The following is a 26,486-nucleotide window of genomic DNA, read 5'->3' on the forward strand; positions in this document are numbered from 1 at the left end:
TATATATTACCAATTTTTTGAAGGAACTGGGTTCTAGGCTAATTGAAACAACAAGAGACCCTAGAGCTGCCAGCTTCTTTTCCCAGCGCCTCAGCGTGGCGATTCAGAGGGGAAATGCACACTGCATTCAGGGTTCCTGCCCGCCATCTGAGGAGCTGGAGGAACTCCACAACTCATGATAATCATCTTCCTACCCAATATGTAACTCCTTTTTTGTAACAAAGTTTAAATAAAACAAACATATATGTGTATATACAAAAGAATGGGGATGGTAGGAGAAAATATTAAAGTGTTCAGTGAGAATCCACAAGGTCTTTGAATACTCCTTATTTTCTTTTCCGAGGCAATGGGTCCACACATTTGCACCAGAGGTGGTACCCTCACAATTATATATATATATATATATATATATATATATATATATATATATATATATATATATATATATATATATATATATATATATATATATGTAAACACATACTTGCATAATGAAGATATGCGTGCAATATTGACATAAGGGACACATAGGAGCACTGTGCCATGGCTGGCGTAATAGCGACCTACAAAACTCGGTCAGAAACAGCAATCTTCCTCCACCTCTTCCCTCCCCACGACACATAAACCCCAATATTCTTATTAATTTACTCTACGAAATGGTTCAGCTGAAAAAGAACACACGGAGTCTTCATATAAGCTTTTGGAACGCTTACAAGCTCAATTTTCCATTCAGAAATCAAAGAGTGAAGTCAAAAATCCTTGTAAATATTTAATGTCTTTCTTTTCCTGGGATGGTGTGGTGGGCGGAGTTTGAGGTGTGTAGCGGTCGCCTGATTGGCCGACCAGTGGTTTACACAGATGCCAGACACTCCTTCACGCCGCTCTCATCCCCCCCCCACATTAATGCCTACACCCTCTTAATAACTGTCTCACCTGGGCTTCCGTGACTGTGTGGAGGCTGGTTGGGGTTTTAAGCATTTGGGGACTGCCGTAGTCACGAGTTCTCTGTTTGTTAAAGTCCGCAAATAAAGAGTAGATACATTCTTAGGGGGGGGACACAGAGGTTGGTGGAGTGACGCGCCGGGTGGAAGCGCGGGCTCCGAGCCGCCACTGGTAATGATAGAGTCAATCGCGTCTCCGGGCCGGCGTGCGAAGTCGGCGATAGACAAAAATGCATTTTTTTCCACTTTTAATTTCCCAGCTAAGGAATTCTCCATCACACCACGCCCCAAGGCCCCCATCCTAGATGCGAAATCCGTCTGCAAGCCGGATCGAGCGGCCGAAACCACCGGGAGCTCGATGAGCTGACGGCACAGGAAAAAAATTAAATAAGGTGTCGGGGGCCGTGGCGGTGTTCGGACGAGTTTTGGGTTCACCGCGCGGTTGGCCGTCGGGAGGCGGGTAGTCCTCGGCGGGCCAGACCTCCCCGACCGTCAGCCAGCCAGTCAGTCATCCTCACCCCGCCACACTGACCGGACACGCCACACCCGCCACACCTCGGCCACACCTCGGGTCTTCCATCCCCCCGTCTCGTAGTCGTCGAGGAGTTACAGAGCTGTCGTTCCTCTCGGCTGTCGCGCCCGCTTACAGCCGCCAACCACCTCGTTGGCTGGCTATAGCAGTTTGCGTGTGCGTGTGTGGTTCTCTTGTGGTGCCGTGGCGAGAGAATTATTGTAGAAAGTAAAACTAGAACTGGCGGAAGTTTTACTGGAATTGAGAAATGACTAGCGAGTGCGCACTGGGAATTCTTGAAAAAGTTTTGTGTGTCCTTCTTAAAGACGGTGTCTATGATTGTTTTTTTTTTCCTTGAATTCATTGCAAGTTGACTGAGCAGCGTCGGTGATCAGCGCATATTTATTTGTTTTAATTTCTTAAGAAAAGTGGTGATTTATTTGTCCTAAGCTGCAGAAGTGCTTGAAAGGAAGTGATCTGGGGGAAGAGATTGTCGGAATGTGAGGCTCGACCACCACAAATCAACCACGTCAACTCAACCATACCAAACCACCTCAAGACTTTAAGATATACCACCTTCCTCGTCTCCGGACACCGTCGCCAGACCACCAGACGCCTCACAAGCGTCTGGAAAGGTGGTTCGAATCCTAGTAGTCTCAATTATCTTTTTTTTTAAGTTTCTTCTGTGGAGTGAAGAGTTTTGTTTGATGTTCTCAAGAGAGTGACGACGGCAGTGGTGTGGGTACCGTCCCCCCGTGTGTGGGTACCGTCCGCCCGCGTGTGGGTATCGTCCGCCCGTGTGTGGGTAGCGTCAGGGGCGCCCCTCATACCCTCAGTAAGCAGCAGCAATTGTCGCAGTTTAGTGATAATGTGTAGAAGAAGAGGCGGAGCGTAGCGCGGTACGCACCGTGCGACCCGACGCCTCCAGCGAACACTGTGTTTTGAGATTGATTGAAATCATCTGATAACCGTCGATTATCACTGGAAAAAAAAGCAAAATAAGACGTCCCTCCAGCGTGCAGAATATTAGCGTGAGCGCTAATCATCGGGAGGAGCTGCGAAGTCACTCAGCGAGTCGCTCCTTTTCTAGTATGTAAGGTCAAGCGAGAAGCAAGCAAGCAAGCAAGCACCCGCCGTCAGTGTTCCGTCGCCGCCGTTAACTAGTGGCGTCGGGCGGGCGTCGCCTGCCGCCGCCGCTGCCCCTGGGACAGCTGCACGCATCTGGTGTGTGTGTGTGCAGGTGCAGGTGCCCTCGGGTGCAGGCAGGAGTGCGTGTGTGTGGCGTCAGTAGCGGCCTGCAGGTAGGGTACTTGTCGCCGGCGCCGTGGCTCCCCATGCAGGCGCCGCCGACCCGCGCGCCCTGATGACGGTGGCGTGGCGCAGCGCAGGGGACATGGCGACGGAGGTGGGCGGCATGGGCGGGATGAGCGGCGGGGGCGAACACCCTGGCGAACTGATGAAGACCGGGTCGCCCAACATCCTGTGTACGGCGCTCCCCAACCACTGGCGCTCCAACAAGTCGCTGCCCATGTCCTTCAAGGTGGTGGCCCTCGACGACGTCAAGGACGGCACCATCGTCACCATCCGCGCAGGCAACGACGAGAACTTCTGCGGAGAACTGCGCAACAACTCCGCCGTCATGAAGAACCAGGTGGCCAAGTTCAACGACCTCCGCTTCGTCGGGAGATCCGGCAGAGGTAGGTACAGTAGACGGTCGGGGAGGCTAGCATGATACAGCGCAACGTTAATATATGGGTGGGTAGGTGGTAATATATATGGGTAGGTGGCCAATATATGGGTGGGTAGGTGGCAATATATATGGGTAGGTAGACAATATATGGGTGGGTAGGTGGCAATATATATGGGTAGGTGGCCAATATACGGGTGGGTAGGTGGCAATATATGGGTGGGTAGGTGGCAATATATGGGTGGGTAGGTGGCAATATATATGGGTAGGTGGCCAATATATGGGTGGGTAGGTGGCAATATATGGGTGGGTAGGTGGCAATATATGGGTGGGTAGGTGGCAATATATATGGGTAGGTGGCCAATATATGGGTGGGTAGGTGACAATATATGGGTGGGTAGGTGGCAATATATATGGGTAGGTGGCCAATATATGGGTGGGTAGGTGGCAATATATGGGTGGGTAGGTGGCAATATATGGGTGGGTAGGTGGCAATATATATGGGTAGGTGGTAATATATATAGGTGGTAATATATGGATAGGTGGTAATATATGGGTGGAGGCGTCGTCACCTCCTTCGTATAATTCAGAGTCCCCCAAAATATTAGACGACAATGAATAAAATGTATGAAATGATGGATAAATTGATCATTTCGGGCAGAGGCCAGCGCCGAAGGCGACAACAGTTGACAAATGTCGTGGAGAGGCTTTGAACGCGGCTCAGCGTGTGAGGAGGAGGGGATGGCCCCGAGGGACCCTCCGTCAAGTACGACACCGGATCGTCACCTGTCCGGATTTATGGGTCGAGTCAACCGGTCGCGACAATGATGGTTGTCAGGGATCGCGCGGGGTGACACACCAGGTCCTCAGCGCGACAACACCGTCATCCAGCGACCTCCTCTGAGAGCTTGTCACACCGGACAGTCTATTAAACCAAACATGTTTTAATATCAGCACATAACAGTGGCCAGGACACATCACATTTTAAAGAGGGTCTACAGTATATATATATTTATAAAACAGCACGTGTATCGTTAACCAATACTGTAGGAAAGAGAGAGTCCAAGAGTGTCGTAAGTAAGTGCTATACTGGCCGCACTCACTTCACCCGGAGTTTGGAAACCTATTGACAGGTTACAGAGGGATGTAGGGAGGCCCAGACTCGGCTCAATGACGACGCTATGAATATTACGTTCCTCGCGCCTCTCTCTCTCCCTTCCCCCCCATGCCCACACCCCCTCCCCCCCTTCCCCCCATGACTTCTTACTGGGTCCTGACGAGCCTCGGCGACACCTCCAGCACGTTGTGAGAGACGTGGATATGTCGTGTGGATAATTGTATATATAATTACACCCGATTCATATTATAAACATTTACTCTGTTTCGTGGAAGATGATTTGTAGGAGAATGGTACGCGCTTTTGGTCTATAACAACAAGAGCTGTTTCATAACCCTCCTTGTTCATGTGAAAACACTATAATCACCGGTTATGTAAAGCGCGGTTAAATGTACTGGGATATGTTTACTTAATCAACATATGGATGACATTACTGAACGGTGTAGACGATTGTAAAATGTTTCCTTCGTTGTTGGGGGCTGAGAATCACGAAAATTTCCAACATTATTGAGGTAGTTTTTACAGATACTGTCAAACATTTGGTAAGGGAGAGTCCGCCCTCCTCTTGCCCCCCCCCCCCCTTGGAGGCCAAATATGTATGTCATTCCTGTACTCGTGTCAGGACGGCCTGGTATGTGTGTGTGTCTGTACAATATCATTAATTACACTGGGGATGTACATATGCAAATTCAATCCTCTGAAAATGTCTTCATTGGGGGGGGGGGGGGGGGGACAGGCAGAGATAAAGTGAAGCTGCAGTTCTGACTGACGTTTGTTGCACTCGGGTATGGTATGCGGGGTCTATCATTAGGTATATTCTAGAGTATGTTGGCGGGGGATATCTGTGGTAGGATTTTTGCTAACTTTCCTTTTTTTCCCCCTCCTTCTCTCGTAGGGGTGGTATGTTTGTGTGGTCTATCGTCGATATATTCGGTCATATCCATTATGGAATGACAACAAATGCATCTATTTTTTATTTTTTATTGTCCTTCTTTGAAATGATAATTATAATAAAATTTTTTATTATTATTATTATTATTATTATTATCATTACATTCTATCTACTTTTCTTTCTATTCGTCTTCTACTCTTCTATTTGACTTAAGCTGCCATTTAACGATAGATAATAAAGCTAATGACTAATAATAATAGATAATAATATGAGAAACTGGCAAATTTATGAACGATGAGTTCCAGAAAAAAATTATAACAAGTTTCAAAATACATCGGTGGCTTCCTCGTACTTTGGTTCATCTTGTTAGGACTTCACCCTCAGATCTGGCCGAACTCAGCAGAAATTTGCGTAAAAATAGGAAACTCTTTTTCGGCGTCTTGACATTTTTCCAATAGTAAAATGATAGGCCTACCAGCGAAAAATGTGCTTAAAATCATCCCATTTTATTCAAAAATTCTCTTTCTCTTTCCATCTCTCTCTTTAATATCTCTGTCTCAGCTCTCTCTAATCTGTGTCAGCTCTCTCTAATCTGTTTCAGCTCTCTCTAATCTCTGTCTCAGCTTTCTCTAATCTCTCTCTCTCTCTCTCTCTCTCTCTCTCTCTCTCTCTCTCTCTCTCTCTCTCTCTCTCTCTCTCTCTCTCTCTCTCTCTCGTGGGACACATGGTATTCTAACAATGCAAAATGGGTTGATTAGACTTTTAAAACAAGAAACTTTGATAACGTATCGCTAATTTACGGTATCATCTAACCATGTCCTAGCTACTCTAAATTGCAACGCGTCATTGCAACACAAACTTTCTAGATATCCCAACTATCCTTGCAAGACAGCATAGTCGTCATACCATCGTAGGCTAAGCATCTTAGATGGTCTAACATGGCACGATAGCATCTTTGACTACTAGTCAGTATTGTTAGCAACATATGCTAGCAGTCCAAGTAATGTTATCATTGCTATCCAAGCACCATGGCCCCCCCCCATAATATAGTTATTTGGTCTTGACGAAACATTCTTGAAATGCTTCATGTAGCTGTCAGGTGGACGTCACGTGACACTGACATGATAACAACTGTCAGGTGGACGTCACGTGACACTGACATGATAACAACTGCCAGGTGGACGTCACGTGACACTGACATGATAACAACTGCCAGGTGGACGTCACGTGACACTGACATGATAACAACCGCCAGGTGGACGTCACGTGATACTAACATGATAACAACTGCCAGGTGGACGTCACGTGATACTGACATGATAACAACCGCCAGGTGGACGTCACGTGGCCCCGTCAGCCAAAAGTTAACCCCATCAACGTTTCTTATCGAATTTCCCAAACTAAAACAACAGGCCACAATCAAAACAACGTAAGCAACAATGTCACTATATAAAAAAAGCCCCATAAAACCAGCTGTAACAAAAGCCTCGAGAACAATCAACAAAAGCCTCGAGAACAATCAACAAAAGCCTCGAGAACAATCAACAAAAGCCTCGAGAACAATCAACAAAAGCCTCGAGAACAATCAACAAAAGCCTCGAGAACAATCAACAAAAGCCTCGAGAACAATCAACAAAAGCCGCTCCTAAGAACACTGGAAATTTAAGATTTCACGATGAAAATCAAAATATATTTCAGAAAGAATGTTTATACGACGGAAATTTTAGTGTATAAATAAATAAGTGTAAATAATACTTAATATTCTGAATAATGTCCATGAATAATAATAATAATAAATAAATAAATAAATAATAGTATAAACAATGATAATTTCTTGCAATTCTGATACTGTAATGATTTAATATTAGTATTATTACCGCTACAACCATAAGCCTGTGCTTAAGAAATGCTAAGCAGATCTCTGCGTCTGTGAATCCGCCTGCTGCCAGGGATTTAAATCCTTTTTTCATTAAGAACCACATTAATCCGGATGCATAAACACACTGTCGTGTCGAAATTAAATCCCATTAAGCAAAGCCTGAGGGATTTTCGTAAGAGTATGCCGCAACTGGGATTTTTTTTGTTCGGATACCGGAGAGAGAGAGAGTCTAAGGGGATTTCGTGGGGTAGGGATTTTGAACAGTGCGAGAATGGAGATTTTTGTTGTTTTAGTTTCAAGCGGATAAACTTTTTTTTAACTCACCTGAGAGTCTAGGGGATTTAAATCAGGAGGTCGGGGTGGATTTTTAAAGCAGGAGGCGGAGATTTTTGTACAGTAGGTGGGGATAATAAACGGAGGGCGTTGGGGATTTTAAAAAGGGGGGGGGGTATTTTAAACAGGGGAAGTGTTTTAGATTTAAAACATGGGACATTTGGGGGGGGGGAATTAAACAAGGAGCAATGGATTTTAAACAGGCAGCGGGGGATTTCAAACAAAGGTGGTGGGGAAAGAGGGGGGATTTAAAACACTGGACGCCAGGGATTTTAATTACTGTTACCGCAGTTGGGGGTCCAAACTCACTACCGATTTTAAATTTTATTAGCGTTAGGCAAGTTTCAAATCAGGTAATTAGTCATTAGGTGTCAGGTAATTAGTCATTAGGTGTCAGGTAATTAGTCATTAGGTGTCCCGCGAGCACCTCGGCTCGTTCTTCAAAGACTGGACTGAATCTTGAATTAGAAAAAAATCGCTAAATGGTTAAAAATCTCTTCAAAGTTGAATCGTACCTTACCTTGAGGTTACCTTGAGGTGCTTCCGGGGCTTAGTGTCCCCGCGGCCCGGTCGTCGACCAGGCCTCCTGGTTGCTGGACTGATCAACCAGGCTGTTAGACGCGGCTGCTCGCAGCCTGACGTATGAGTCACAGCCTGGTTGATCAGGTAGGGGGAAGGCCTACGATAATTTTGATACGTCAACAAGAATAAGGGAGAATAGGAGAATGTACTGAACTTGAAGGTGTTCTTAATTGTCTGTGAGGAATAGTCTTCGTCTGAGGGGGGGGGGGGGTGTTATATTTTATTCTTTCAATTCTTCCTATTCTTTTTCCTTTTAATCAATTTCATTATTTTTTAATATTCTTTTTCTTATTCACATTTTCCCTATTCTTTTGTTCCTTGATCCTGCTCTACTTTCTGTCCTTACTTTTCTTCTTTATTCATTTGCCTTTTCATTTTTATGTTTTATTGGTTATCTCATTGTTTCTGCCTCTCTTTTTATTTTTTTTTTTAACATCATTTAAAAGTTAATATTAATACTCTGTAGGTCTATGATGATTTGTGTTATTTTAATTATATTAGTACCAGTTCTTTAACTGTTAACAAAGTAATTATAAAATATTTTTTTAACTTTTATTACTTGGCTCTTTAATTATTGCCTCTATTATTGTTATTGTTATGTCTTAATATTTTCTTTAATTACAATCTCATATTATAATTAATATGAGATTATAATTATCCCTCACATAAGATGATAGGCCTATGAACTTTCGGCAAAATGTAATTCTGATTTTATTTCGTCTTCACTAAATTGTCAGTTAAGTATCTAAATTGTTAATTAAGTATCTAAATTGTCAATTAAGTATTTGTTGTCATATCGCCCCTGTTCATATCCCTAGGATTACTTTACATTTTTGTCTAGTATTTTGTTTTTTGCAAATTTGCGGAAATTTTTTTTGCTGTCGTAATATTTCAATATTCGTGGTGTTACCTTTTTTTTTTTTTGCTGATTAATTTTTTTTTTTGGCGTCGTTTAAACTCTCTTTTGGGGTTCTTTGGGATTTTTTGTTTAATGTAGATTTTGCTTTCTGGTGCACTCCCTGCACTGGTGCACTCCCACTTAATTCGTGAAGCTTTTCACTCGCTGAAAAGCTTCGTACTTTGCTACACTCTCCCATGTAGAGACGCACACTCCCATGTAGAGTTTCACACGCCCCTGATACGATGTGTTATCTTACATTGCCGGCTGTCTTGTCATCCACCAGCTGTTTTGTCGTCCATCACCAGCTGTCTTGTCATCCATCACCTGTCTTGTCATCCACCACCAGCTGTCTTGTCATCCACCAGCTGTCTTGTCATCCACCAGCTGTTGTCATGCACCAGCTGTTGTCATGCACCAGCTGTCTTATCATCCACCAGCTGTCTTGTCATCCACCAGCTGTTGTCATGCACCAGCTGTCTTGTCATCCACCAGCTGTTGTCATGCACCAGCTGTCTTGTCATCCACCAGCTGTTGTCATGCACCAGCTGGCTTATCATCCACCAGCTTTCTCATCATCCATCACCATCTTGACCTATGTCTAGCCTTCGACTGAATTTAGTCCAACGTTGTCATACGTATTGATAATTTAGTCCATATGCCAACAACCCCCTATTCCCAGACCAATATTTACCCAGGTCTTTTCCGAATTAAACACCAACCAAAGAAAGTGATAACCGTGTCGGTCCGTCCTGGACCAAAATCAATTCCAGGACGGACCGAAACGTCGCCTTTCCCTAATTTTCAGATGTATGAGGTCGGGGGTGAAATGTTCAGCCCCAGCCCAAGGAGATATATATATATATATATATATATATATATATATATATATATATATATATATATATATATATATATATATATATATATATCTAGGGGTACCACCACTGGTTTAATTAAAGGGACCCACATCCTCGAAGAAGAAAATAGTGTTCAGAGAAGACCTTGTGGATTCTCACTGAATACTTTAATCTTTTCCTCTCCTACCACCCCTATTATTTTTTTTATTTGATTTTATTGCAATGCTATATATATATATATATATATATATATATATATATATATATATATATATATATATATATATATATATATATATATATATTCCTTCTGAAGATGTATTAATATACGAAAGTACTTAAGGAAATTTCTGTTTCAATTCTTCTTCCGTGGTCTGACACTGTCATATAATCATTATATATATATATATATATATATATATATATATATATATATATATCATATAAAATATATATATATATATATATATATATATATATATATATATATATATATCATATAAAAAAGGGGGGTGGTAGGAGAAGCGAACACTCTTTCGTATTCAGAGTTAAATGGCAAGTTTTCCCTGAATGCTCTGTGTTCCCTTCTCTGAGGCTGTGGGTCCCTATAATTGCACCAGTGGTGGTACCCCCCTATATATATATATATATATATATATATATATATATATATATATATATATATATATATATATATATATATATATATCCTCTGTGTACTTGCATGTTTAGTTTGGGGGGTTGGACTTAAGGCCTATCCACCTCAGACATCAGAAGGATTATTAAGGCCACCACAATAATCTACAGCAAGTATCCTTCAATTGTGAATAGAGTCCAGGTCTTAGCATAGAGTCCAGGTCTTAGCATAGAGTCCAGGTCTTAGCATAGAGTCCAGGTCTTAGCATAATCTTCCAGTGTACACCGAGAGTCTCTTGGTCGTTTACGCTTTCAGATTTAGTCATTCCAACATCGGCTGGCTTACATCTGTTACCCAGTAGCCGTTAACAGGAAACTTCCCCCACAGTGTTGGCTTCAAACGTTGATCGAACAGTAAGAATCGAGAATCCATCTCTCTTTGAGAGTGGGCATCTGGGTCAACTTCCACTGACCAATAGTAACAAGATTCACCCACATCAAATTCCACCAACCAATGGAAAAGGAATTTTAATATTGACTTTCATGAGAGGGTTATTTTTTTTTAAAAAGGATTTTCGAGTTCGAGCCCACAGCCCCCCCTTCCTCCCCAACTCCTCTGGGTTGTTCCTCAGGAGACACTAGGCTAGGCCCTCGGGAGATTCTTAACCAATAGGCTTATCGCAGAAAAGTGAACCCCCTGGTTTAAGATTACTGTGTTTACAACGATAACCAAGACCTGCTATATAGTCTTTAATGGCTTGTCGCCTTCTCGCGATAGTTTCCTTCCCTCGCTGCCCCGCCAGGAGAGAGGGGGGGGGGCCTCCGGGTAGCACCTGTGTACCACAGGTGTCTTTCAAGAACGTATCGATCCTTTTTTCTTATCCCGAACCTTTTCCTTGTAGTTGACAGCATCTGTGACTTTGCTGCGGCCTCTGTTTTAAAGGAACACTTTTCAGGGAACCTGTGTTTCAGAGTGCACTCACCAATGTTAATCATTGTCGCATCTCTTAAACCCGTTCATCTCCAGTAAGATCTATCAATCGGGGGGTAAGAGGGAGTATTGCACCAAGTCTTTCATATGTTCAAGGCCTGTCAACCAACAGGAACGCAACAACGCAGTTCAACAAGGCTCCCTTCAGCATGGGAGTTGACGCATCTACTCCACATACGTCGTGCTGCGTCGAAGCGCGTGGACGAATAGCAAAGCGGTTGACGCCTCTCTCCCAGACTTCAATCCGCGTCAAAAATCCCTCAACAAACACACTGGAAGAACTATTCATTACCCCCAAGTAGCTCTCCGCCATTAAGAAAATGTAAATACATGTTCCCCTCCTCCCTCCCTCGCCACATAAGATCAATTTCAGAGGCCTTAAATGACTCCGGCAAACTGCAAAATTGTTCAGAAAAAAGGAGGGAAGTGAAGGAGGTTTGATAGCGACTGGAGAGGCCTTGAACCCTGGCGGTACCTCCACTCTCCACCACCCGACGTAAGCTTGACGCGTTGGTGAGACGAGAGCTTGCTTAGAGAGGCGTTAACTGACGTATTAGTGTGATAAAGCCTTGATTATAGAGAGGGATAGGTGACGTATTTGTGAGACAAGGCTTGGTTAGAGGAGTAGAGAACGTTAGGCAGAGGGGGAGTTGGGGGAAACTAGTGTATTTAGTGAGACAAGAACATGGTTAGAATGTATTTTTAGTTCATATAAAACAAAGGGCTTGTTAAGGGGGGGGGGTAAGGAAAGCAGTTTTGTTAAGAGGGTTTAATGAGACAAAGGTGCTGGTTAGGAGTAGTTGAGACGTTTAACGAGGTGTACGAATGTAAAATAAAGGGGGGTTAGGTTAAGAGGGGTGAAGCCTGTATTGAGTAGGGCGGAAATTTGTTACCAGGGGGGGGGGGGGGAATTCGAGGCTCTTAAAAGAGAGTGTTTGGTGTTGCTGAAACGCCATCCAAGCCACGGAGATTGACAGAAGGGGGCAACACACACACACACACACACACACACACACACACACACACACACACACACACACACACACACACACACACACACACACACACACACACACACACACACACACACACACACACACACACACACACACACACACACACATACACACACACACACACACACATACACACACACACACACACACACATACACAGGGGAAGTTTCTCAGGGGAATCGACCGGGTAAACAAGGATGAACTTTTCAACACTGGTGGGACGCGAACAAGGGGACACAGGTGGAAGCTGAGTACCCAAATGAGCCACAGAGACGTTAGAAAGAACTTTTTCAGTGTCAGAGTAGTTAGCAAATGGAATGCATTAGGAAGTGATGTGGTGGAGGCTGACTCCATTCACAGTTTCAAATGTAGATATGATAGAGCCCAATAGGCTCAGGAATCTGTACACCAGTTGATTGACGGTTGAGAGGCGGGACCAAAGAGCCAGAGCTCAACCCCCGCAAGCACAATTAGGTGAGTACACACACACACACACACACACACACATACACACACACACACACACATACACACACACACACACACACACACACACACACACACACACACACACACCACACACACACACACATACACACACACACACACACACACACACACACACACACACACACACACCACACACACACACACATACACACACACACACACACACACACACACACACACACACACACCACACACACATACACACACACACACACACACACACACACACACACACACACACACACACACCACACATACACACACACACACACACACACACACACACACACACACACACACACACACACACACCACACACACACACACACACACACACACACACACACACACACACACATACACACACACACACATACACACACACACACACACACACACACACACACACACACACACACACACACACACACACACACACACATACACACACACACACACACATACACACACACACACACACACACACACACCACACACCACACACACACACACACACACACACACACACACACACACACACACACACACACACACACACACACACACACACACACACACACTGGGGACTACTGAAGAGGACAACACACAAGGTGTTAATAGAAAGGGTGAACCTTCGCACTTACCTTGGAGCGGGATTGCTGGGGATAACTCAACCACTTATGGGAACACGAGTCTTACCTGGAGAATACCTCTAGAGGGTTTCGGGAGTTCTTCTACTCACTGAACCCGGCCTGGGGCCAGACTCGACTTGTGATAACCTGGTCCAACAGGCTGTTGCTTGGAGCGGCCTGCAGGCCCACGTATGTTCAATAACCCGGTTGTCAGGCATTTCTTGCAAAGATCGTATGTAACTGCTTCTGGAAGTAATCCGCCTTTGTTACCGCAATATTTCTAATGCTTGCTGGGAGGGGTATTGAACAGCCGTAGACCTCTGATGTTCAGACAATGCTCTGTGATTGTGCCTATGGCATCTCTACTGCTCTGTGATTGTGCCTATGGCATCTCTACTGCTCTGTGATTGTGTCTATGGCATCTCTACTGCTCTGTGATTGTGCCTATGGCATCTCTACTGCTCTGTGATTGTGCCTATGGCATCTCTGCTGCTCTCTGATTCTGCCTGTAGCATCTCTGCTGCTCTTTGATTCTGCCTGTGGCATCTCTACTGCTCTCTGATTGTGCCTATGGCATCTCTACTCCTTACTGTTTCCCGTCTGGGGAAACATATATTTAATTTTTACAGAGTTCTGTTAGAATGAAAGGCATATAGGAGTTGGTACAGCAGTACACATAGCTAGCCATATAGCAATTACCTTGCCTTTCGGTGATTCCAAGGATAAACACACCTGCGGCCCGGTCTCTGACTAGGCCTCTTGTTGGCGGTCTGGTCAACCAAACTGTTGGACGCGGCTGCTAGCAGCCTGACGTATGAATCACAGCCTGGTTGATCAGGTATCCTTTGGAGGTGTTTATCAAGTTCTCTCTTGAACACTGTGAGGGGTCGGCCAGTTATGCCCCCTTATGTGTAGTGGAAGCGTGTTGAACAGTCTCGGGCCTCTGATGTTCATCAACTTCTCTCTCAGAGTACCTCTGATTCTCAACGGGTCTATTTTGCACTTCCTGCCATGCCTCCTGGTCTCATGTGGTGTTATTTCCGTGTGCAGGTTTAAGACCAGTCTTTCTGGTATTTTCCAGGTGTAAATTATTATGTATCTCTCCCGCCTGTGTTCTAAGGAACACAGATTTAACAAAATTATGTGGTCCCAATAATTTAGATGTTTTATGAAGTGGATTCGGGCAGTAATAGATCTTTGCACGTTCTCCAGATCATCAATTTCTCCAGTTTTGAATGATGCTGTTATTGTGCAACAGTATTCCACGCTACAGAGCACTAGTGTCTTGAAAAGTATCATCATATTGGTCTTGCATTCCTTGATTGAAATGTTGTGTTTAATCCAGTAATCATTTTTTCTTTCAGTTGTGACAGCTACTTTATTGTGTTCTTTAAAAGTAGGATATTCCAACACAATTATTCCCAGTTCCTTTAGGTGCTTTTTTGTTCTATAGTGTGATTTCACTGCGTAAAATATATATATATATATATATATATATATATATATATATATATATATATATATATAATGATTTATGGTTTTATATTTTCGTATTTTTCCATAGCGCAGGAGGTGGAACGTATTTATAAACATAGTTTTATTTTCTGTGACCGATTGAAAGACTTGATTTGCATCAGATTGGAGGTTTACCACCTCCTCCATATTATCTACTCCCATGAAAATCCCAGAGTCATTTTTGAAGGAGGTTACAATACGATGGTTTGTGTTCTTGTTTATGTCTATGTCTGTCTATGAGGGTTGAGACAAATTACCGGAGCAAGCACGGCACTTTGGTGGGGGGGGGTTTAAACTGGACTTTTCGCGGTGTATGATCCGGATTTTACTGTGTTGACTATTACACATTAGTTTCTGTTTGCTAGGAACTTAATGATCCGTCTCCCTACTTTGCCAGTAATTCCTTTCGTACACATATAATTTGCATACAGGGAGGCCTCGTACAGGGAGGCCTCGTAGCCTGGTGGATAGCGCGCAGGACTCGTAATTCTGTGGCGCGGGTTCGATTCCCGCACGAGGCAGAAACAAATGGGCAAAGTTTCTTTCACCCTGAATGCACCTGTTACCTAGCAGTAAATAGGTACCTGGGAGTTAGTCAGCTGTCACGGGCTGCTTCCTGGGGGTGGAGGCCTGGTCGAGGACCGGGCCGCGGGGACACTAAAAAAAAAAAGCCCCGAAATCATCTCAAGATAACCTCAAGATAACAGCATCAAATTTTAGAATAAAAGTATAAAATATTGTCTTGAAACTTTCCCCTCCCAGCGGACCAGAAGGCCAGAGGCAGCGCAATTGGGCCATAGGCGAGCACGGCGTGGTTTGTAAGCAGCACATTCTGTTTTGTATTTCCCCATTGATTCATCGCAGTTTATTTCCCCTATACCACTCTTCCCCCGTCTGGTATTCCCTGCCAGGCGTCCTGAGTGCTGGCCCCCTGTCCCCTTTCCCTGATCTCCCTGCAACCAATCTCCCTTTACCACCCCTCTAAACCCCATGATTGAAGTCCTCTATGCACCTCTCCCATCCCCCCCCCCTCTCTCTCTCTCTCTCTCTCTCTCTCTCTCTCTCTCTCTCTCTCTCTCTCTCTCTCTCTCTCTCTCTCTCTCTCTCTCTCTCTCTCTCTCCCATCCTTTGCTCCTTCTCAGTGACATGCTTCCCCCACTGCACCCCTTCTATTCCCTTTCCACCCTGCCCCACCACCACCTACCCCCCCCCCCCCTCCAAGCTCCAATAGAGCGAGACGACCTGGAAACGGATCGATAATTCGTCAGTCGTTCGGTCTCTGACGATTGTTTGGGGCTTACCATGAAATAAAAATGGACAATTCAGAAACGAAATTGAGAGTTTTTCCTCTTCTGAACGAGGCCAGAGAAATTGCAGCAACAGGTTATAAAAAGATGGTTAGTTTCTCAACGGAAATGATGAATTGATCTGAACACAAAGTTATTAGGAACAGAACCGATGAATTTCTGGAAAGTAAGACTATGATTTGAAATTTAAATGGATTTCACAATAAGGGGCCTCAGAATCGAAGGATTCTAACCTGCTATTAAATACTTAAGCTAAACCAACCAAAAATGTGAATAGACTATTGATGTTTGAATAGACAAAACGTGATGTAGCTTGTTGAACAGCGTTGATAAGTTCTTTAGCTTATTCATTAATGGTGTAACTTGCTTCGCTCAGCGAATAATGGGGTCCAATACTGCTTACATAATGGGTACAGGGTCCACTATCACTCACATGATGGGTATAGGGTCCATTACCACTCACATGATGGATATAGGGTCCACTACTACTCAGATGATGGGTATAGGGTCCACTACCACTCACAGGATGGGTACAGGGGTCCACTACCACTCACAGGATGGTTACAGGGTCCACTACTACTCACAGGATGGGTACAGGGGTCCACTACCACTCACAGGATGGGTACAGGGTCCACTACCACTCACAGGATGGGTACAGGGGTCCACTACCACTCACAGGATGGGTACAGGGGTCCACTACCACTCACAGGATGGTTACAGGGTCCACTACTACTCACAGGATGGGTACAGGGGTCCACTACCACTCACAGGATGGGTACAGGGTCCACTATCACTCACAGGATGGGTACAGGGGTCCACTACCACTCACAGGATGGGTACAGGGGTCCACTACCACTCACAGGATGGGTACATGGGTCCACTACCACTCACAGGATGGGTACATGGGTCCACTACCACTCACATAAGGGGTACAGAGTCCACTACCACTCACAGGATGGGTACAGGGTCCACTACCGCTCACAGGATGAGCATGATGTGCACTCTCGTAATGACTATAACCAAAAAATATCCCAAGTTATTGCTTGCTTAAGATAACAAAGAGATTTCCAAAAACTCGTGACAAGGTGCTCGTTTGAGACTTATTAAGACATGACAAAATATACTGACATGTTTATTTTACAACAACTGGTTATTTTCAGATAACCTTAAGGTAGTCCCAAGGATGAACACGCCCTCTACCCCTACCGTGACCTGGTATCTTGACATGACCTAGTCTGGTCAACCAGGCTGTTAGACGCCACTGCTTGCGATCTGACACACATGACTTTACATGCCGGTTATTGAAGCATCCTTTGGAAATATACAACATTGGTTACTGTCCTAATCTTTGGATGTCAGTCTTGGTAGCACAGAGGGAATAGAAACAGCAGTGAGATCGTGCCATGAGTGGGTTCTATGGTTGTTTGTTGTTGTTAAAGATTCGCCACCTGGAACAAAAAGTTCCAAGCAGCACGGGCTATGGTGAGCCCGTAGACTAGGTTCTATGGAGTTCTTCTGCTCCCCCCAAGCCCAGTCTGTGTCCAGGCTTGGGATAACTTGTGTCCGTGTTCATGCATGTCTATTAAATGTTCATGCGTGTTCTTTTGTTCTTATAGGTCTTCGTCTTGGGGGGCGTCTTAAGCCCATAGCCATCATTAATCATTCTCTCCTGTTGGCAGTATGATGGAAGGACTAAGAGGGGGAAAGGGGTCGTCGGATAGTTCAAGGAAGTCAGGGTTCTCTGTACTTTTTGGACGATATTAGTTACGAGAATCTGATTCCTTTGATATTATCCGTTATGTGGATTTCTGCTCTGGTTTGGGCATCCTGAATGATATCTAAGAGTGCTTCTGTGCCGCAGACGAGGGTACATAAGTCTTCCAGGCTTGGTACTTTCTTTGGACAGCTACTTATCTCTGGTACAAATTTGCTCTTAAGTTAGGATTGGTTGACAGCACGGATTCTTTAAGTGTTGAAAAATGTGCACAACTCGATCTGAAATCTGGTGCCAGTCTTATCTGGTTCCCCCCAATTCCAACCTAATCTGTCAAGATCGTTATTTTAATATTTGTTTTTCCATAAGAAAGATGTTTTAAAATATTTTCCAGACAAATAACCAGGTAGGATAGGTAGCAAAAGGCTTTTCTGTCACCAGCTCAACCCTCGCCTTTTTAAATGAAGACATAGCTATGGAGCTCTGCTGCCCTCGACAAGAAATGCTACGTAAATTGAGAGTTGTGGGAGGCGATGTGTATTAAATCTGGGTTTGGATCAGAGGGAATAGTGTATATAAATAACACCGTTATTCGGTGATTAGATAAATGACCATATTTTTTTTTTCCTTTTCCTCGCAAGTGAGGTTGAAGCGGATCAGTTAACCATATCTTGACTTGTTCACAGTTTTCCTGTTCCGTTGTCCTGTCTGTCCTGTCCGGTTCCGGGAATCGATTTCTTGCATTGCTGTCGACTCGACTGGCCTGGTTGACCACCGATTCAAAACCTTCAAGGCTAAGCCTACGGCTGTTCTAATTACACACTGATTCCAGACCTTGTCGACTCCACCTTTGGGCTGCTCAAGTTAATCACTGGCTCAAAACCCTCTTAACTTTTTAATAGTGTTTTATTAACGTATTTCCCTACACTATACTGTCGAATCATTAGGCCTACCAGGCCTACAGATATGAAAAAAAAAATCACTGCGCAGCACCTATTTAGGGATTTGAAAATGTATGTGGGTTTAAAGCAATATATATATATATATATATATATATATATATATATATATATATATATATATATATATATATATATATATATATATATATATATATATATATTGGGTAATTATTATCGAATCAGAACGTATGTCTTTTTTTTTATTTTGTCAAAATGTCTCAAGTCGTAGTACCTGGAACACACCTGTTGCGGGTTTCGGGAGTTCTTCTGCTCTTCGAGTCCGGCCCGGGGCCAGGCTCAAATTGTGATAACTTGGTCCAACAGGCTGTTGTTTGAAGCGGTTCGCAGGCCCACGTATCCACTACAGCCCGGTTGGTCCGGCACTTCTCACTGGAACTTATGTAATTGCTTCTTAAATACATATAATGTGTGGAAACAAGTTGAGGAGTTATCCTGATTTAAGATTTTGCTGTTATCTTATCTCTGTAATTACTCTTGGTGATTACATAGATATCTGCAACACTGCAGTTTGTTATCTTGTTTCTATCCATATATATTGATGAGATATACTTCAGCCTATATATAGGCCGTGCTGCGGTTTACGTGTATCCCGGGACTGGCTGTGATGGTGAGGTAAACTCCGTGCAGTACCCTGGAGGTTTACTTGACCCTGGGATAAGCTGTGGTGATTACTGAGTATTAAAGGTTGATGAAGGATTGATAATTACTGCAGCATTGATGAGTAATCAAAGGTATTCTGAATAGGTCTCTCTGTCTCTGTCTCTCTCTCTCTCTCTCTCTCTCTCTCTCTCTCTCTCTCTCTCTCTCTCTCTCTCTCTCTCTCTCTCTCTCTCTCTCTAATAACGCGGGTTTCCCTTCCGTGCGTCCCTTCCTTTCCCCTCGCTCTATTTCACCTCTCCTCTTTCCCCCTTTCTCATTTAACTCCCAGCCTATGCCTTTTTTACCCCCCCCCCCTCTTTCCTTCCCTCTTTTTACTCCATTTCCCTTAACCCTTTGTGGTCTCTATCTATTCCTGTTCATGTTTTCTATCTCTCAATCCCTCACACAGACTTTTCCTCCTCCATACCCTATTGCTCCCCTTTCTCCTCCCTTCCATCATTTTCCTATTCATTCCTTTCCTTTTCCTCTCCTCCCGTTGTTTCTTTCCAGTTACGAAGACGAAAGTTATCCCCTCGTTATGAGCCTGCTCGTGGTTGGCTAGTTCGTAACCGCTTGCTCGTTAACTGTGTCGTTTTCTTGAGGTAGTTGGACCTCCCCCCCTCGGAACGACACGAGAGGCAGTCGTTCTCACCCCTCACTTGGTCGTTGACGTCGCGAGGAGTAGTTGAGACATATCGTTCGCTAAAACTTTCGTTAGAGTGTCCGTGCGGTGGCTGGACGTTAACCATTCAGCGTTAATGGGTCGTTCACGAAGTTGGACGTGTCTTCGTGTATAAGAAACTTTGCGATCAGTGTGGTGGTTGGATGTCTCGTTCGCTGTCTCTGGGCTCGCTAAGATTCCAAGCGAGGGAGGGGGGGGGGGGGGAGTTGAACGAGCCGCTAATAGCAACTTTGGGCCAAATTACCAGCTTGACAGTAACCGTTGTCCGGTGGCTGGTTAATGTGGCTTCTCCTCCTCCTACCCCTCTCCGCCGGTCAAGGCCGCCGCAGCAACTGAGCTGTGCAACTTGGTCTTTCTTGCAAGGCCGCTACTTGGGTCTCTCACACTGAGACAAGTTGGTATATGATTGTCTGGTGACGTACCCACTACCCACCTCGCTACCCCCACCTTCACCCACCACTACCCAGCCCACCACCCACCTCCTCCACCCGCTCCATTACCCCCATCTCCACCCACCCCCCATTTCCACTCACCTATAAAGCTCCTCCCTCCCTCTTTGCCTGAGACGAGAAAGGAAATGCAAGAGATGGGGGAAGATGGGAGGCTGTGTGTTGCAGGGGTGTAGAGAGGGAAGAGAAGAATGGAGAGAGGGAAGTAAAGAGTGGGAGGTATAGAGGGTACGACAAGGGGAATTAAAGGAGAAGCGAAATTGAGAGTGGAATGAGAGCGATTATGATTGAGAGTGATAAGGGAAGGTGTGAGAGACGTGTACACACACACACACACACACACACACACACACACACACACACACACACACACACACACACACACACACACATAACACACACACACACACACACACACATAAACACACACACACACACACACACACACACACACACACACACACACACACACACACACACACACACACACACACACACACACACCTACACACACACACACACACACACACACACACATATATATTTGGCTTTGGGCGGCTCCCAAGCTTGCAATGTTGACACGTTCTTGTCCATACGCATATATCTAGCAAGCTCCCTCTCTCTCATCGCTGGGCATGCAACAGTAATACGCCCCCAGCGGCTAGTACCTGGCTGGGGTTCTGGGAAGTCATTGGGGGCACCATTCCTTCCCTTCGTCCCATCCCAAATCCTTATCCTGACCCCTTCCCAGTGCTATATAGTCGTAATGGCTGGGCGCTTTCCCTTGATAATTCCTTCCTTCCCTACTCCCTAGTGTAGGTCTCCATTGGTCATCATTCGCGCCTCCAGTGGCTAGTCAAGACCTTTTGGTTGTAGTGGAAAATCTTCAAGGTCAGAAACTGGAGAGTTTTGCACAAACTCCTAGAGGATTCCATTGAATCCAAGGTTGCATGTCGTGGTGCAGTGGTCTAAGGCGTGTGCTTGGGAGTACCCAGAGCATAGGTTCGAATCCTTCTTGAGGTTGTCTTGAGATGATTTCGGGGCTTTAGTGTCCCCGCGGCCCGGTCCTCGACCAGGCCGCCACCCCCAGGAAGCAGCCCGTGACAGCTGACTAACACCCAGGTACCTATTTTGCTGCTAGGTAACAGGGGCATAGGGTGAAAGAAACTCTGACCATTGTTTCTCGCCGGCGCCTGGGATCGAACCCGGGACCACAGGATTACAAGTCCCCCATGGCTCCTACTGATTTTCTCTCTGGACAGTTTTCAGTAAGAAAGTGCTGGATCAACCGAACTGTGGTGGATTATATGGATCGGCATGTGGGGCCTCTCCAAGCAACAACAGCCTGTTGGACCATTTGAGGGGGGGGGGGGGTTAGGAGAACTCTCAGAGGCATATCCAGGTACAATCCAGGCACAGGTACACCACAGACCTCCCAGTACTATACACACCCACGCTAGTCTTGTTCTAATTCCCACACTAACTCCCACGTTTCATTCGTCACAAACGTGCACTTTCCCCACGTATCTACGCTACTCCCACGTCCATCTACGTACATGGGAGCGTACGTGTGTGTGCATCACTCCCAGTAGCGTGGGAGAAGAGGGAGCACCCGTGTAATCTTGCGATCAATTATCGATTTGTATCGCTTGTCACTCCCATAGAGAAGGGCCAATATCCCATTCACTAATAATCCATCGATTCTGAAATTCGAACGAAACCAAATGCTAAAAATGATCGAATTGAAACTGAATTCATGAAGGTTTGTTTTGGGCATGTATTAAACATACAAAATTATTTTTGGGGTCGGCGTTTCTTTTTTGTTTTGAGTTCTTTTTTATGTCGGCGTTCTCATAATCTGTCCTTCTAGCCTGATAAATGACAATACCAATTGGAAGATGCTTTTGTTATTTGTTGAATTTTAATTAAAAACAATAATTATCCAGGGTTTTTGTCTTCTTATATATTGGAGTTGAACTGTGAAATAGACTTAGATAGAATAGACTTAGAATAGACTTAGAACTAGCGTGTAGAGAACAAGTCAAATGCCGACCGAAAATAAAGTGGGAGAAGGTCCAAAGATATGCCACCAGACTAGGTGTCGGAGCTAAGGGGTATGAGTTACGAGGAAAGGCTACCTTGAATTGAACTTCACGTCACTGTAGATTAAGGCAGACTATTTAGCAAGGTTGGTACCATGCACAAGGGTAAAGTGTCAAGCCATTACGGCTATTTAACACTTGGAAGGGGGTCAGAATAAGGATTTGGGATGGGACGGGGGGGAAAAGGAATGGTACCCAACCTCTATTGGACAGTCGGGGATTGAACGCCGACCGGCATGAAGCGAGACCGGCGCTCTACCGTCCAGCCCACGAGGTTAGATACAAGGGGACACAGGTGGTAACTGAGTACCCAAATGAACCACAGGGACATTTATTTAATTAATTAATTAATTTATTTATTTATTTATTAGTTTACAAAAAGGTATATTGGGTTTGTGGGAATATGTAACATTGTTCTTACATTCTTGCAAAGCCACTAACACGCATAGCGATTCGGGCAAACGTTAGAAAGAATATTTTCAGTGTCAGTAGTGAATAAATGGAATGCAGTGATGTGGTGGAGGGGGACTGCATACGCAGTTTCAAATGTAGATATGTTAAGGGCCCAATTGGCTTAGAAACTTTCACACCAGTTGATTTACATGTGACAGGCGAGACCAAAGAGCCGAAGCTCAACCCCCGCAAGAACAATTATACATACATACATACATACATACATACATACATACATACATACATACATACATACACACACACATACATACATACACTAAAAAAAAAAGCATGGAAAAATTACATCAGAGTGAACTTTTGTTACACTAATACTGGAATACGCAAAAGTGGCCTGGAATCTACACATCGTAAAGCATAAACTAATTTGAACAAAAAAAATACGGAGCTTTGCGACTAGATTAGTTCGAGAGCTAAAAGGGTCAAGCTATTAGGGTAGGCTCAAGGACCTGGACCTTACAATGTTGGAGGGCATAAGATAGCAACACACACGATAATGAGCGGAATAGCCAAGCAGGACAGGGATAACCTTTTTAAAGAGAGAGAGAGAGAGAGAGAGAGAGAGAGAGAGAGAGAGAGAGAGAGAGAGAGAGAGAGAGAGAGAGAAAGAGAGAGAGAGAGAGAGAAAGAGAGAGAGAGAGAAGAGAGAGAGAGAGAAGAGAGAGAGAGAGAGAGAGAGAGAGAGAGAGAGAGAGAGAGAGAGAGAGAGAAGAGAGAAAGAGAGAAAGAGAGAGAGAGAGAGAGAGAGAGAGAGAGAGAGAGTAGAACAAGAGGACACAGGTGGACACTGTAAACAACTGGTCAACAACAAGAGGGATGTACTAGACAGAAGTTGAGGAAGACATCTCCGTCCACAACCTTGAGGATAGAGACGACGAAGGGTTGGAGCGTTAGGATAGTCAGGGGATAGGTAAGCACACGACAATAACACTACACAAACGGCCCTCTACCCACAGCTTAGTCCCCGTTTTAGGCCAAATCTATTTTCATTTCCTGTGAGGGGAGAAGTTGACAGGGAGGGATGGTCGAATTGGAAAGGGGTAGACGGTTGAAGGGGAGGTACGAAAGGGGAATTAAAGAGAGGGGGGAGTGAGGGGAAGGGGTGGGAGTGAATTGGGGAGGTGAAAACACATATATACCTTGGTGTAGAAGCAATTCAACAGATGGGTCAATACCTGAAAGGATAGGTGACAAATTAGCAGTTTCCTAAAGAGAGAGAGAGAGAGAGAGAGAGAGAGAGAGAGAGAGAGAGAGAGAGAGAGAGAGAGAGAGAGAGAGAGAGAGAATGTAATAGAGGGAGATGTAGTAGAGGGGAAGCCATATGGATATAAAGTGAGAGGAGGAGAAATAGAGGGGAGAGACAAATTGAGAGTGAGAGTGAAAAATGGATGAGAGGGGTGCTCTGGGCAGGGAATTTTTATAACCCTAAAGAGAGAATTACCAGGAATTACCCTAACAGTGTCTTGAAAGTATGATTAGGTCCAGTGATTTTATAATAATACTAGTAAAATAAAAATCAAATAAAAGTAATAGTAATAATAATCATAATAGCATCATCGTATTGAAATAATATAAATAGAAGAAATAATTTTTTTAAATTAATTATTTATTAACATTATTATATATTATTAATACCGAATATAAAGGAGATTATTATCGGACATAAAAGGACACATTATCGACCTCACACATCTTTGTGAGTTAGAAATATGAACGAATTAGAGAATAGAAGTTATTATTAGCGTAAGGATCAAAATTAGGACGTTTAATTAAAGTTAAAAAGCCTAATAATGTGTTGGAATTGGAGGCAATTCGGTAAAAATTGTAATCCTACAAAATAGGCCATAAATGTGGATGTTTACAACTGTGTGCATTATCAGAGTGAAATGCCGATGATCACTGCATGATGTAAAGTGCATTTGGGTGAAGCCGACATAACCTGCTCACACACACACAGGTTTGGGCGCCACCACACACACACACACACACACACACACACACACACACACACACACACATACACGAACAACAATAACACAACCATTGTACAAAATACAATAAAACTCGTGATAAGTGAATTACATACAAGAAATATGATAGGCCTAAGTGACTGGACAAGCAGAGAGGGAGAGAGAGAGAGAGAGAGAGAGAGAGAGAGAGAGAGAGAGAGAGAAGGGGGAAATGACGGAAGAGAAGGAGAGAGAATTTTACATTATATACCCTATAAATGAGAGAGAGAGTGAGGGGGAGAGGCAAATGAAGAACGACAAGGAAGGGAGAGGAGAGAAGAATTAGGGGGATATAGATGGGAGAGAAAATGGAAAAAAGCCAGAGACGAAAAAAAAGAGAGTAGCAAGAGGACAGTAAAACACCTGCCATGGACAAAACACCTGCCCTGTACAAAACACCTGCCCTGGACAAAACACCTGCCCTAGACAAAACACATGCCCTGGACAAAACACCTGTCCTGGACAAAACACCTGTCCTGGACAAAACACCTGCCCTGGACAATACACTTCGAGTCAGTAGACACAGAGAACATGACACATGACAGACAGAAGACAGAGACACTTCTAATATAAACATCCCTATGTTAGACCCCCCCCCCCCTCCCCACCCTTAAGGATGTAGGCTTGACACCGGTTTCTCAGGTTAAGCACCGGCAGGTGGGTGGACCTACTGGATGGGTGAACCTAATGGAAACCTCCCCTTCTCCCCACCCCCCTCCCTTCTCCCCTCTCGGTTAAGGAAGGAAGTCACTAAAAGCCCAAAAGCCTTCGTGTATACTAAATGGTAGAGTGTCAGTTTAACATAAAACAAATACTCCGGAAACACATAAAAATGGTTTTCACACGACTGCTTGTACTAGAGGTTACAAGCACCACTACAGGCTACAGTGCAAACTACAACAGTCAAAATGATCATTACAAGTAGCTTAAAGGGAGTCATCTCTGAGCACTTAAGGTACACAAAAGGTATACAATATTCTCCTCCAAAAAGCAAGTCATCTCTGGGCCCTACAATAGCCCTTCCGACAGTATGATACAATTACCCATAAGTATCGTACCGGTATTAAGTATAGGATATATAACAGTATACAACACAATACATCGTATGTTCCGGTATACAGCACATTACA

General features: G+C 44.3%; 1 protein-coding gene across 1 annotated transcript in view; it reads left to right on the top strand.

Moving 5' to 3' along the window:
• Nucleotides 1-1,352: 1,352 nt before the first annotated feature.
• Nucleotides 1,353-26,486, top strand: part of LOC123753076 (protein lozenge) — a gene marked incomplete at its 3' end in the record, with an annotated part of 44,581 nt that continues 19,447 nt past the window's right edge. The window contains 1 exon segment of the mRNA XM_069331916.1: nt 1,353-3,149. Coding sequence (XP_069188017.1) covers nt 2,816-3,149 — 334 coding nt within the window.

This window comes from Procambarus clarkii, chromosome 26 (genome assembly GCF_040958095.1).
Source record: "Procambarus clarkii isolate CNS0578487 chromosome 26, FALCON_Pclarkii_2.0, whole genome shotgun sequence".
In the NCBI taxonomy this organism is placed as follows: Eukaryota; Metazoa; Arthropoda; class Malacostraca; order Decapoda; family Cambaridae; genus Procambarus; species Procambarus clarkii.